The following is a 13,823-nucleotide window of genomic DNA, read 5'->3' as shown; positions in this document are numbered from 1 at the left end:
TCACGGACTCACAGACCGTGAGATCGTGACCTGAGCTGAAGTCGGACACTTAACCGACTGAACCACCCAGGCGCCCCAAGCAACTTTAGCTTCTTGTCGCCTCTCTCCATGCCTCACACCTGGAACCAGCCGGTGCTGGATCTCAGCCACCAGCAGGTGGACGCCTTCGTTCCTCTTGCCGAGCTGCCCGGCTCTCTTCTCCAGGCTCGGCTCTCTCTCCTGCTGGCCCTTTTGCATTAGCAGCTCCACTAGAGAGCGGTTCAAAGTGTCCGGTCGTTTCGACAAGTGCCCGATGTTCTCTTTGCTGTAGCTCGCCTGCTCCTTGAGCTGCACTCCAAGCTAGAGAAGCCTCTGGGAGAGGACACAGATGTCATCGTTGGAATAACAGGTTCTTCTCTTCGTTTTCTCACCCTGGAGAGAGAATATGCTAAACTGAGTAGGGCGCTCACCGGTGTTCTTTGCGTTATGGCTTTGCAGGATTTCTAGGTCCCCTGTGCTAAGCTGTTTTCAGGAAAGGTAATAGAAGACAGTCCCAAGGCGGTGAGGAGCAGGGAGAGTGTGGTCGCCAGTTGGATCTAAGAATGACCAAATTCTGCGAGTTTAACTTCTGATTTCCTGGAGCTGCTCAATTACAGCAGCTTAAAAATCATTGAATCAGTGGAAAAAATTCGAAGTTTCCAAAACAGTTTGTCATCAAAAGAAGCCATCGGATGTGGCTCTGGGAAGAAGGCTGTTGATGGATACCGGGTGTTCAGTTAAATGTCGTGACGTATAGAACGAAAGAAAACCGTTTTTGTCTGCGCTGAGGAAGATTGGATTGTACTAAATGCACATACGCTGGACCCACACTTAACTAAAGCAGCTTTCAAAATCGCTCGGCCATAACCAGTGATGCCTATTTTGGTTATAGGCTACCTTCTCAAGAATCATTAGATAACATAACTCTTAGGGTTTTTCTCCAGCTGATATGAGGCATATAATTTATCACTTATAAAAATACAAGCTCATTTGTCAGTTTCTTGATAATCACCCTTACCTGGTTTAGACTCTCTGAATCACCCACCCTGCAGATAGATCTTCCCTCCCAAGAGATAACATTATTGCTTTTCATATATTCATTTCTTTAAAAGCATGCATATTTAACAAAACACATCACTTAGCATTGTGGAGGTAAGAAATAGAATGATCCTTGGGAGACACATCTTCCTTAAAAAAAAATGTTTAGGCAAAACCATTTAACCTCCCTGGAATCAGGTTCCAGCTTGCAGAAAGGGATGTTGAACTAAATTCTCTTGAAGTTTCCCTCCACCTGTGTGTCCTGTGGAAAGCGCGTTCAGTATGGAGCAGGACCCTGAGCACCCATAGTGATGATGTTTGAGAACAAGGGTCCAGCACCCCTGTGGAAGCAATGTGCAAAATTGAAGGACAAGTGGGTCAGGTAGGCAGCGCCCCTGTACTGGGACGCGGGAGAAGAGTGTGAGAACAGTTCACCTGCTTATCCAGTCTGAGTGACGACGGTTGTGATTTACACAGACCCTTTGACCCACCTACTTCAAAGCATTTTTACAAACTTTCGCTCATTATTTCTTCAACCACAGCATAAATAAAGGTAGATTGGTGGGGTTTTTTTTTCCCAATTATGAAGAAACTGAACTTTATAGAACCTAAAGAGATTTTTCCAAAAGGACACTACATTGCAAAGGGGGCAAGATAGATAAAGGATTCATCAGAGCCTAATAGTTGAGACAAAGGAAATAGCCTAAATGTGTCTTTTTGGAGACTGGTGCAAACTATGGCACATTCATAACATGAAAAATCATGTAGCCATCAAAGCCATGTGTATTGGGAAAATGGTCATAACTGAACATTCAGCGATACAAAAACAAAAAGTTTTGTCTATACAGTATGATAAAAATGTTGGACGTACAGAGGAAATAAAGGCAGGAGGAAATACGCTACTCTGAACAGCGATTTTCCTCAAGGCAGTGGGATATTGGGTAGTTGATATTTTATTCTCTATACTTTTCATTACTTTTCAACTCTCCAAGATTGAAAAAATGGATACATATCGTCATAACCATGTAACTTTCATAATTGTGATTATGAAAGAGAGAGAGTTTGCATGAGAGAGGGAGTGGAGTGGGCCGACTCCAAAGGATGATAGGAAAGATCTCTTGGATGATGTGACATGTGAGCCGAAACCCAGGAGATGAGAAGGGACTGGTCATGTGGAGAACTGGAAGAAGCTCTTCTCGGCAAGGGGAAGAGCAGGTGCGAAAGCCCTGACATAAGAATCAGTTTAGAATGTTCTAGGCCCTCGAGAAAAAAGCCAGTGTGGGAAAGTAATGAGCAGTAAGGTCAGAGAGATTGCCAAGGGCCGATCACCTAGGGATCATGATGCGAAGCTTGGGAAACCCTCGCAGGAGCCTGCCGTAATCTAGTTTACACTTGGAAAGGTCCTCCTGACCGATATACAGGGAGTAGATGATAAGGGACAAGCGTAGATGCCAAGAGATGAATTGGAAGCATCACAGTGGTCCGGCCGAGACACGAGAGTGGTTTGCAGCGGAGAGCGTAGGTTGTGGCATGTGTCAGACTTAGTAGCTGTGTGCAGGAAAGCCTCGTCATCGTCACAGCTGTCCTTAGTGCATTCTTACTCGCGAATGCCCACCACAGCCTTGCCTTGCCCTCCCTCCTTGCCTTGTTCCGACAGGGCAAGGTTTGGGAGGTGCCACTGAGACGGGCACGGGCTCTGTTCAGAACAGCACTGAACTTGATTTCGGATCTGCTCTGTGGCTAACTCAGAGGGTGAACTGTTCCTCGACCCCCCCCCCCCCACCAGGGCCTCTGTTTTCTCATGTTCAAAAGTTGGGGCTTGGACTGGGTGGCTCCCAGCTCTCACCCCCCAAATTCTACATCCATCCCTTCACTGTATCATGGCCTGACACCTACGTTTCGGAGGAAGGCATCGACGCTTTCCTGGCTTTTGAAGCCTGTTGAATATTATGCCCGTTTGCTAAATTTAATCAATTTCCTTGTGATGACATTCTTGCCTTGCAATTATATTCTTTTTCACTTAAGTGTAGGAAGCGGTCACTGCAGTGAACCATTTACAGCCACTTGTGATCCTGAGATCACAAGAGATCAACAAGAGGACAGGATGGCAGCTAGAAAGAGCTGGAAACAAAGGCCAGCAGGCAGGGGGAAGTGTGTGCGCCAGCCGCTGCCGTGCCAGGGCATCAGAAGTACAGTGCAAGACACAGAGTGCCCTAGACAGGTCACGAGACACAGCAGTTAAGATCTGTCGCCAGCACCGTGTCACCCCCGTTGTGCTTCCAGAAAATTGCCCAATACAGAGAGTCGAGGGTAAAGTAAGACCTCCCTGACCTTTGCACTTGCCGAAGAAAAGAGCTCCTGTGTGTTCTTGATAGCTCCAAATAGCATTTTCTTCCTTGAGCACCTGAGAGTTGTCCCTCATCACCTTGCAACCTCTTTGAGCAGAGAATCGTGATGCGTTTTTCCTCCCTCGATGTGGGATGCTCCTCTGTCCCCAGATAAGTTCATTTCAGTGTTTTCCCAGGTGATTTCTCAGAACATTACACATGTGAAACATACCATGAAAGAACAGATCAATGAAATGAGTTCTGAGGTCAAAACATTGAGGGAAGGGAGCGGCCTCTTTTCCCCTGACAGCAGATTCACGGTGCACATTAACCTGTGTATCTTGGTCTCTTCCAGTCTTTCCCAGCAGCATCTGGTCACCCAGCTCCTCCACTTCCCCACATACTTGTTAACGTTTTGCAAAGCGCTAGGGTTCTGTGGAACAGGTGGGGCACTGCTGTGTTGTGTTCAGCCTCCAGCGACCAGCAGGCTAACGGAATTAACCTTGCCTGATAGCTGGTGTAAGACTGAAGGTTTTACGACACTCAGTGAAATAAAGCATCGTCGCTTTCAACAGTGATAAGTTGCATGAAACATATGACGGAACAGAAATGTCAAACCCCGAAATTTCGTTACGAAAGCGAAGCTAGGTTGAGAATATGATTTTTTTATTAAAGGCCCAGCTCTAGCCCCGGCATTCTCGTATTTTCTCAGCTCTGAGGGCTACCCCCATCACAAAACATTCAGAAAGCTTTTCACTTCCTCTTGCCTGACCAGAGCAGGGATTCTGAGGATCACTGCGTCCATTCCTGATAGTTCAGGGGGCTCTCCCTGGAGCATTAACTTTGTCACATGGCTCGCTTTTTATTTACACGTCTGGTGCCAAATCACTGAGGTGGGGCTGTCAGCCAGGTCCTTCAGGAGCGGGTTCACTCAGCCCATCCATTTGGTCTTGTCCAGGGCTGTGGCTATTAGTGTTGTCCCCGCTGACAGTGTCGTAGCAAGGAAGAGCCATGGGGTAAATCTGGGCATTTATGCAGACGCTGGTCCAAAATGACCACTTTCACACACACGTGACTGCAGGATAAATCTGGTTATTACAACGAAGGGGTTATGGATGCAAGACGAGAGTCAATGCCAGCTTAGTCCTTCCCTTTTGATTTTCCAGTCCCTCACTACCGCAGACTTCATAAATTAAACAGATTTAGAATTTTCATCTTCTGCCTCGTACTTGAGTATTGACTTTTCCCTTTTCCAGTAGAGCATACTTTACATTTGAACATGGACCCAGTGAACGGCATTGACTATATCTATTAAAGGTGGGAAATCTGGGGCACCTGGGTGGCTCAGTTGGTTGAGCATCTGACTTCAGCTCAGGTCATGATCTTGCAGCTCGTGGGTTCAAGCCCTGCATCACTCTCTGTTCGGTCAGTGCAGAGCCCGCTTCGGATCATCTGTCCCTGTCTCTCACTGCCCCGCTCCGCTCATGTGTGCCCTTTCTTTCTCAAAATAAATAAATGAACATTAAAAAAAAAAAAAAGATGGGAAATCTTCTGGGTATAGTTGAACAGATCTTTACCACACAAAATCACATGTGTAGATAAGTAGTTCTCAAATGGGGGTGATTTGGACCCCTCCGGTGAACATTTAGCAATTTCCAGAGACATTTTTGATTGTCGCAACTGAGTAGGGGGGAGATACTCCTAATATCTAATGGGTAGAAGCCAGGGATTGTGCTGAATGTCCTACATTGCACAGGACCATCCCACAACAAGAAGTTTTCAGTCCCAAATGTCAGTAACAGTGAGGTTAAGAAACCCTTATACCAACTAACAGGCAAATCTTTATAACGTATTATAAGAACCTACTATTCACAAAGGAAAAATCTGGTCACCTGGTCCTCTCTCTCTCGGTCACTCCTCTCCTGTGTCTGGTTCACACAAAGGTAGTTTTGTCCTCTTGAAAGCCTTTGGGACAAGCATGTATCTGTCTGCAGAGACTGTGTTACCTAGGAGTTAGAACGGTGGACCAAGTGTGAGAAGGACAAGACGTTTGCCCGAAGAAGGTGACACTAATTGAATCAGCCCTGTGTACTGTTGACACTCATCTGTTAATAAGACCCAGAAAATGAGGCACACTTGTCACCGAGAGATGTCATGAATAACACAGGATGGAAAGACCATTCTGGTCATTTCTGTGGGAGTCTTGTCAGAGGGAATACAGCTTAGTAGTTAAGAGCCCAGCTCCGGAGCCAGACTCCCTGACTTCAGTTCCCGACTGACATCTCCTACCTATATGATTTTGGGAAAATGATTTAACACCTCTGTATCTCATCTTTTCCTTATTTGTGACATGGGGATGATGCCATGACAATAGTACCTACTTAGAGGATAATTATGAGACTTGAACAGTTTAACAAACACCAAGTATTTGGAACACTGCTCGACTCAGGATAAGTGCTCTATAAATGTTAGTATCATTATTTCTTTGAGTCAAGGATAGGATTCTTCAAAAATATACACATTTGTTCCTTTATTCCACAAATATTTACATAGCACCTATATGTCCTAGGCAGTATTATATGCTGGAGATTCATCAGTGGATGAAAACATCAGATAAAAATCTCTGCCTTCCCAGAGTTTACCTTTTAGTGGAATATACTGGCAATAATGCGAATAGAATGAAAAAAACATACAAAATGATAATTAGCCTAGTAGCTGTCGCATAGTTGTTTGATGGATGGATATATTTTTCATGTTGTTGTTGTGTGATTGTCATATAACTTGTGGGCTGGAGGTTTGAACAGTCATCTTAGGTAGGAAAAGAAGGGTGACCAGCTCTTGGTTTCAGTGAAGGTCATGATCTCACAGTTCGTGAGTTCAAACCCCGCGTCAGGCTCCACACTGACAGTGCGGAGCCTGCTTGGAATTTCTCTCTCTCTCTTTTTCTCTGCCCCTCCCCTTCTCTCTCTCTCTCTCTCTCTCTCTCTCTCTCTCTCTCTCAAAATAAATAAATAAACTTAAAAATATATATATATGAAAAGAAAGCTAAACATATCCAGAATTCAATGCCAAGAAAAAATTGAAACCACAACATACAGATTAGAAAGGGAAAAAAAGGAAGAAAAAGAAAAGAAACGAGATGTGGTCATGAGTTTCGTTGAAGATGAGCTGAACCTTTTTTGCTTTCTTTGTATCAGACATACTCCCTCTAGGCAAATTTCCATACCCTCAGATGGTAGGACTTTCTGAGCTGCAGCAGACACGTCTTTCCATGTAGCAAAGCAGAGAACAGTGCTGGTTATCATCGATGACTGCAGCTGAAGAGGAAGAATCAATAATACCTCACTCCTCCCCAAATCATTCACTTCAGAAAGGAGAGACTCCGTCAGAATAATTACCTCATGAGCATAGGCTTCAGTATTCACTGAAGAACTTGGCAAAATCATGCTCATGACTTGATTCACTGGTTCTTTACCTTTTCTTTTCCAGAAACCTTCTCTACGTCTACCCGCAGAGGCTGAACTTTGCTAATAAACTAGCATCTGCCCGGAACATTACAATAAAGATCCAGTTTATGTCTGGGGAGGATGCTAGCAATGCTATGCCGGTAAGAGGGACACGTATACGTGCCTCACCCCGGGGTGTGCTGACCTTCCCACCGGCAACATCCAAAGCCCAGCGGCGCACAGAGTCCGTCTCTTCAGGCCGACCAACACCTCTCAGCAGGCGCAAAGGCCTTTGGGGCTAGTCCGACATGGGTCCCGGTGTGCTGATGGGGAAACAGGGCCAGTCTAAGTTGAAAGTCTCTTCCCTAACTTATTTCCTAGCGGTCTATGAAATTTGGAAATGCAGAGCGTTTGAGAGGACTGAAAAATATCACGAAATCTTTCCAAACCACCCCTGCTGGCATAAGAGTTGGAGAGACGGGCCCACTGCGTCAGCCATGTTTGCTCTATTTCCAGATGTGCATTGAGATACACTCTGCCTGAGCCCCAGACCACATCTGGAGATATATATTGCCTAGTCATGATAAGCACACACCATCTCAGCCCATCTCGGGAATGGAGCTTCATCTCGAAGCAAAATTTAAATCAAATAATAAATATATAATAACAGTGTTCTCTAGGGAACCCAAAAGGCCAGAATTTGTACTGTATTATTTCTACTATCTGCCAATAAGATGGGAAGTTAGCTGTTATTATTTAATGCAAGTCCCAGAACCCAGTTAATACACCTTTCTACTGAAGTAATTTTTTTCCAGTGCATCCATTCTAGAAGTATCTACTTTTTTTTTTTTTTAACCATCTTCCTGTTGGCTTACTCACCTACCCAAAGGTATCTTCTTGCAACAGTGGTGGGAAGGAAATGCTCAAGGAAATACTCAAGGAAATGCCCCTGGTTCTCTCTGCTCTGGCCCCTGGCAAGGCTCCCAGGGCAGCCGGGTACAGCTGCACAGAAATTTCTCGTAGGGGACAAGTGGGGGCCAGGCCCAGCCTGTTCTCTACTCCCCAGGCCCCGGGACCTGTCACTTTTGCACCTAGTAAAAAGGGCCCTTGTTTTCTTTGCCCAAAGATGAGTCAAATCATGTGCCTTTAGGGCTGAGTCAGGCCAGAAGAGGTGTCTTTTTCTAAATAGCACGAACATGTGGACAGGCCAGTGAAGGCCCTGATCACCCAAGCGACCAGGTCCATGTCTCTGGAGGGAAAAGAGCCCGGGCCAGAGTCGCTGGGGCAGCGCTCTGTGGCTCCGCCCTGGAGTACAGACATACAGACAGTGAGGCGGAGTGGAGAAAGTGCTGGCCTTCCAGGCTCACAGCCCTGTGGCCCTTGGTCACTAATATACCCTTCGTAACCAGTTCCCCATTGGTACGTGTGCAGTTGGATCAGTTGTAAACTCAGCACCCTTAATTTGCAAAATGCAGCTCTGTGAGACCAGAGCATCCCCTGGGCCGATGGCAGTTGATTTGATGAACCCAAATATCACCGCTCATTTGGTCTTTTCTGTATTGGCGAACAGATCATCTTCGGAAAATCTAATGGCCCGGAGTTTCTCCAGGAAGTTTACACAGCCGTTACATACCATAATAAGTAAGTACGTTTCAGAGTTGTAAACCTACATCATGGTTGTCTCATTATCTCCTGGCTTTTCTGAACCCCTTACATGATTCCTCCCAAAAGTTTTATAATTTGGGGGACTGAGGGACCAAGCAAATATATGTCAGTTCCATGATTCTGGGTCAGAGATGCACATTTTTTGCCATTACCTAAGACTGGGAGAAGAAAATATCTTTAAGAACCGAATGTTGTTTGGCCTTTTCTGGAGCCTTCTGTCCTAGTATGATAATGAGAAGTTTTATGGTGTTAAATAAAGAAATAAATTTCCTACCTTGCTCTGAGATACTGCAGGGGGCCAGAAACAAAACCAGCTCTCCTTTCTCTGTCTACTTGTCTTCTAACTATCACTCCACACCTGCCCCATTGTCAACTTTAAGGAGATTTAAGTTGGCCAAGAAAAATGGAACACTCATTATTCTGTGGGTAAACTGAGTCACAGAATAACGTGTAAACCGTTATTCACAGTTCACAGGAAGAGGAGATGAATAGTCCACCCTTACAGAGTCAGATGGACTTGGGTTTGATCCTGGCTTGATAACCTTGGCCTATTTAAGCATTTCTCTGAATGCACTTTCCTGGGTTGGGCTGACAATGAACTGAATAATATACATGAAGCCCTTAGTAAAGTATCTGGGACTTTGTAATTCACTAAAATCAGGTTCCTTTTCCTTCCTAACATCATTCATTTGCTAATCCAAATTCCTTTGATGAGTGCCAGCCACATGCCAGTCCCTGTTCTTGGGGTGGAGATAGAAAAGGAGGTCACAGCAAGACTCTGAGCCTTATCCCGTTTTCAGATGAAGTTGAACTTTTCCATTGTGTGTGCAGAGATCTTTCCCCCCAACCCCGACAAAACCTTTAGTTTGTGAGCAGTGTTAGGTAGGCAAAGCATATCCGGGGGCATAAGGTTGGTCCAAGGATCTCCAGCTTGGGAGCAGAATGATGTAGAGTAAAAAGCAAAACACTGTAATTTGGCTGTTGTTGAAAGTGCTGCTGTAAACATTGGGGTCCATGTGCCCCTATGCATCAGCACTCCTGTATCCTTTGGATAAGTTCCTAGTAGTGCTATTGCTGGGACGTAGGGTAGTTCATTTTTAATTTAGAACTACCCTAAATGTCCATCAACTGACGAGTGGATAAAGATGTAGTTTATATATACAATGGAATACTGCTTGGCAGTGAGAAAGAATGAAATCCTGCCATTGGCAGCAACATGCATGGAACTGGAGGGTACTATGCTGAGTGAGATAAGGCAGTCAGAGAAAAGCAGATATCATATGTAGAACTTTCACTCATGTGTAGAACTTGAAAAACTTAACAGAAGACCATGGGAGAAGGGAAGGGGAAAAATAGTTTCAAACGGAGAGGGAGGGAGGCAAACCATAAGAGACTCTTGAATACAGAGAACAAACTGAGGTTTTGGGCAAGGGGGTGGAGGAGAGGGGAGAGTTGGTGATGGGCATTGAGGAGGGCACTCGGTGGGACAAGCACTGGGTGTTGTATCTAAGCGATGAATCACAGGAATCTACCCCCAAAACCAAGAGCACACCCTCTGTGCTGTATGTTAACTAACCTGACAATAAATTACATTTAAAAAAATAAAAGGCCACACACCAAGCAGGCAAATTCTGAGGAGCAAAAGGACTGTGGCCTTACAATTTATAGTCAGAGAAGTCATCATTCTTGCTAAAAGTTGTTTGTGTGTAATGTGCTTTTGAAACAGGTCTCCTGACTTCTATGAAGAAGTGAAAATTAAGCTTCCTGCTAAGCTCACAGTACATCACCACCTCCTGTTCACCTTCTATCATATCAGCTGTCAGCAGAAGCAAGGAGCCTCCGTGGAAAGTCTTCTGGGATATTCGGTGAGTCGTTTTCAACTTGCTGATTCACCCTGCGGTTGAGGGACTCAAGGTCCCTGTAGAGATCAACAACTAAATTCTACTCACTTGCTTTTTTTCCTGCCAGAAGTAGCAAAATACGCCAAGCCAGATGATAGCAAAAAGCAAACATGACTTGATGTAGCAGATGACATATTTCTGGAAGGGAAAGCTAGGGGATGCTGGATTCTGGAAGAACACTCACTTAGAAAAAAGCATGGCATTGTCCATTATTTCCCGATTTAACATATATGCTCCACATATAAAACTAGCTCTTTTTTCCCCAGGGGGAAGAAAGTTGTTTCTTTAAATATATATATATATATATAAAAGGTAAGATAAACATTGATCTTGTTCAGACACTCACAAACACTGGCTATAAAGAAAAATGCTACTACTTTGGCTCTGAAAGCAGTAAATCATGGATATTACTATCTTCGGAGCTCTCAGGGAATTTAAAATGCAAAGAACTTGACTGAAATTACTGCCGCAAAGAGGCCTGGTCAATATCTAATCATCATTTAGTTGCATTTGATTATTGTGAGCTAGATAAATTGCCAGAATTATGTGCTGTAATAAATACCACTTTATTCTTTACATCATCTGTTTCAGTGGCTGCCAATTCTCTTAAATGAACGCCTTCAAACGGGATCCTACTGTCTCCCAGTTGCCTTGGAAAAGCTGCCCCCCAACTATTCCATGCATTCTGCAGAGGTAACCGCCAAGTTAGCCAGGAGCCCTTTCCTGGCTGGCCATGGTCTTGGACCACCTGCCCAGATGCACTTCTCATTCCCTTAAATGTGACTGAGGATGCTCAGCATGTTTGGGAGGACGGCCGTCTCTCAGCGTGTTGCATGTTCTGAGAGCACGTTGCTCTGATAGGATGGGAGCAGATGTGGACGTGGAACCCCCTTCATTGAGGCATCCCCAGTTCTGAATGTTTGGCAAATGCACCTCGCACCCAAGGAAGCACCGCCTTGCATTCGCCACGACAAAGGGACTCACAGAATAATGTATTGTAAAGCACAAGGCAGATAGAGCCCTTCCGCGACAACAGCTGCTCTCAGTACAGATCCTTTTAGCAGGTTCCCACACTAACTGTCGCCGGGTTCTCCTCCTCTGGGTGGGTCCCTTGTCGCTGTCTGCAGTTGGATACCTTTATTGCTCCCGAGATGCCAATGTCGGTAGTCTTTGCTTCCTCCTGTTTCCTGTGCCACCTCTTGCGCATGCACAGTGCTGCAGTCCACCCTTTTAAGGGAGCCCGGTGGCCTCTCCGTGGTCACCACAGAGGCACTGGCCCTGCACCAGCTCTCGTGCTCCTCGTCTGCCTGGCGCAGGTTTGCATCAGTCAGTATTACTTTGAAGCAAATCCCAGACGTTATATCATTTCATTTATAAATATTTTACAATTATCTTAAAAGATAAGGGCTCTTGTGGCGCCTGGGTGGCTCAGGCAGTTAAGCATCCGACTTCAGCTCAGGTCATGATCTCGCGGTTCTTGAGTTCGAGCCCCGCGTCGGGCTCTGTGCCGACAGCTCAGAGCCTGGAGCCTCACTTAGGATTCCGTGTCTCCCTGTCTCTGTGTCCCCGCCCCCTGCTCACACTCTGTCCCTCTCTCTCTGTATCTCAGAAATGAATAAGCGTTAAAAAAAAAAGAAAAGTTTCCAACACTGGGCCGAACAGAACTTGTCTGTGGGCTGGATCCAGCTTTGAGCCCCCATTTGTGAGTCTGTCTGAGGACTTCCAAGGGTCCGCACCCCATGCACACATCCTCCCCTTGTAGATACAGCAAGCCTCCTTCCATTAGAAGGCAGGAGACGCCCACACTCACGTGGCTGGGCCAGGCTGGGCGGTGCTCACTCAACGCTGTGTGGTGGTGTCTCTAGAGGATGCCAATTCTGGTGGGAATTTAAGGCAAGTCCCTAAGGACTGAACAACTGCTGATCTATAAATGGTATATGAAAGAGTCCTTTTGAGTAATTAAAGCGGGAGCCTACCAGGACTGCTATTTGGAAACACGGTGTTAAAAGGGAAAGGAACTGCAGGCACTCGAAAGCATTAAAATTTCATGTCTTGTAAGGTATTCTACACTTGGTGTTGACATTCCTGACTAATGGGGAATTCGCTGCAGTATTACTCCCTGGAATCCAGGATTATCACTGCTGGATGGGAGTTTAAGACCCATCACTCACTTCTTTTTTTTTTTTTTTAAACAATTTTTTGTAATGTTTATTTATTTTTGAGAGAGAGAGAGAGAGAGCACAAGCGGGGGAGGAGCAGAGAGAGAGGGAGACACGGAATCCGAAGCAGGTTCCAGGCTCTGAGCTGTCAGCACAGAGCCCGACGCGGGGCTGGAACTCACGAGCCGCGAGATCATGACCTGAGCCAAAGTCAGATGCTTAACTCACTGAGCCACCCAGGCGCCCCACATCACTCACTTCTGATCCCTCCTTTCAGCATAAGAAAATGGGAGTTTATTTGACTTGTCAAAGTAACAGTAACTAATTCTGTGAAGAACTGAACTTGAACTCAGGGCTCTTAACTCCTGGACCACTCCGATTAGGCTTCCAGGGAGGGTTATATTTGTAGAACCCTGACATTGACAGGGTCAAGTTGCTTCACTCGGCTTGTCGGTGATCAGAAAAGGGGACTGAGTTGCTAATCTTTTTTTTTTTTTTTCTTTAACACAGAAAGTCCCTCTACAGAACCCTCCCATTAAGTGGGCTGAAGGACATAAGGGAGTATTTAATATTGAAGTGCAAGCTGTTTCCTCGGTCCACACCCAGGTAAGGAACCTCAAGGTCCACTTGAGATCAGAGCCAGAAGGAAGCTGTGGGTACAGCAGAGAAACCTGTAAGGACAGAGTCCAGTAAAACATCAGTGACCGTCTTTGCGCATGGGTAGAACAAAAACAACCTTGGGTTCTTTGTGGAGACTTCCAGGCCTGTTCAGGTTTTATTTGTGGTTTAAATGAGGAAGACCTCATAAAAATGTGGAGCCCCTAGATGAAGGAACCCAGGACCTGCCCTGCTGCCTGCTGGCTGAGACGTCGTGCGAGGGGGTCCCATTTGCAGCGTTTTCTCCTGCTGTCTCATTTCCCTCTGTCATCCTGCCATCTCTCCAGCTTTCCCCCATGCCAGTTCGACATTCCCTCCTTTTCTGGCCCCTGCCTGCACTTTACGTGTGCTCAGACCCCCTGTTTGGCAACGTGTCTAACCTGGTGTCCTTGCCTCTGCTTACAAACCATGCCAGAGTCCAAAGCATGTTTTCTTCGGTTAATAGTTATCAGGAGATTGTTTTGGGGCGCCTGGGTGGCTCAGCCGGTTGAGCATCCGACTTCGGCTCAGGTCATGATCTCACTGCTCGCAAGTTCGAGCCCCGCGTCGGGCTCTGTGCTGACAGCTCAGAGCCTGGAGCCTGCTCTGGATTCTGTGTCTCCCTCTCTCTGA

The 13,823-nt window shown here is 45.9% G+C and overlaps 1 protein-coding gene across 4 annotated transcripts in view; it reads left to right on the top strand.

Moving 5' to 3' along the window:
* The window catches only part of DOCK8 (dedicator of cytokinesis 8), a 226,988-nt gene that overhangs the window by 132,013 nt on the left and 81,152 nt on the right, over window positions 1-13,823 (top strand). For all 4 annotated transcript variants that reach the window (XM_042913298.1, XM_042913297.1, XM_042913301.1 and 1 more), the window contains 5 exons: window positions 6,873-6,990; window positions 8,400-8,470; window positions 10,221-10,359; window positions 10,987-11,088; window positions 13,065-13,160. In XM_042913298.1, coding sequence (XP_042769232.1) covers window positions 6,873-6,990; window positions 8,400-8,470; window positions 10,221-10,359; window positions 10,987-11,088; window positions 13,065-13,160 — 526 coding nt within the window. The remainder of the gene's footprint in view (window positions 1-6,872; window positions 6,991-8,399; window positions 8,471-10,220; window positions 10,360-10,986; window positions 11,089-13,064; window positions 13,161-13,823) is intronic.

The sequence above is a fragment of the Panthera leo genome, chromosome D4, assembly GCF_018350215.1.
Source record: "Panthera leo isolate Ple1 chromosome D4, P.leo_Ple1_pat1.1, whole genome shotgun sequence".
Classification (NCBI taxonomy): domain Eukaryota; kingdom Metazoa; phylum Chordata; class Mammalia; order Carnivora; family Felidae; genus Panthera; species Panthera leo.
This window is presented reverse-complemented; position numbering and strand designations above follow the sequence as displayed.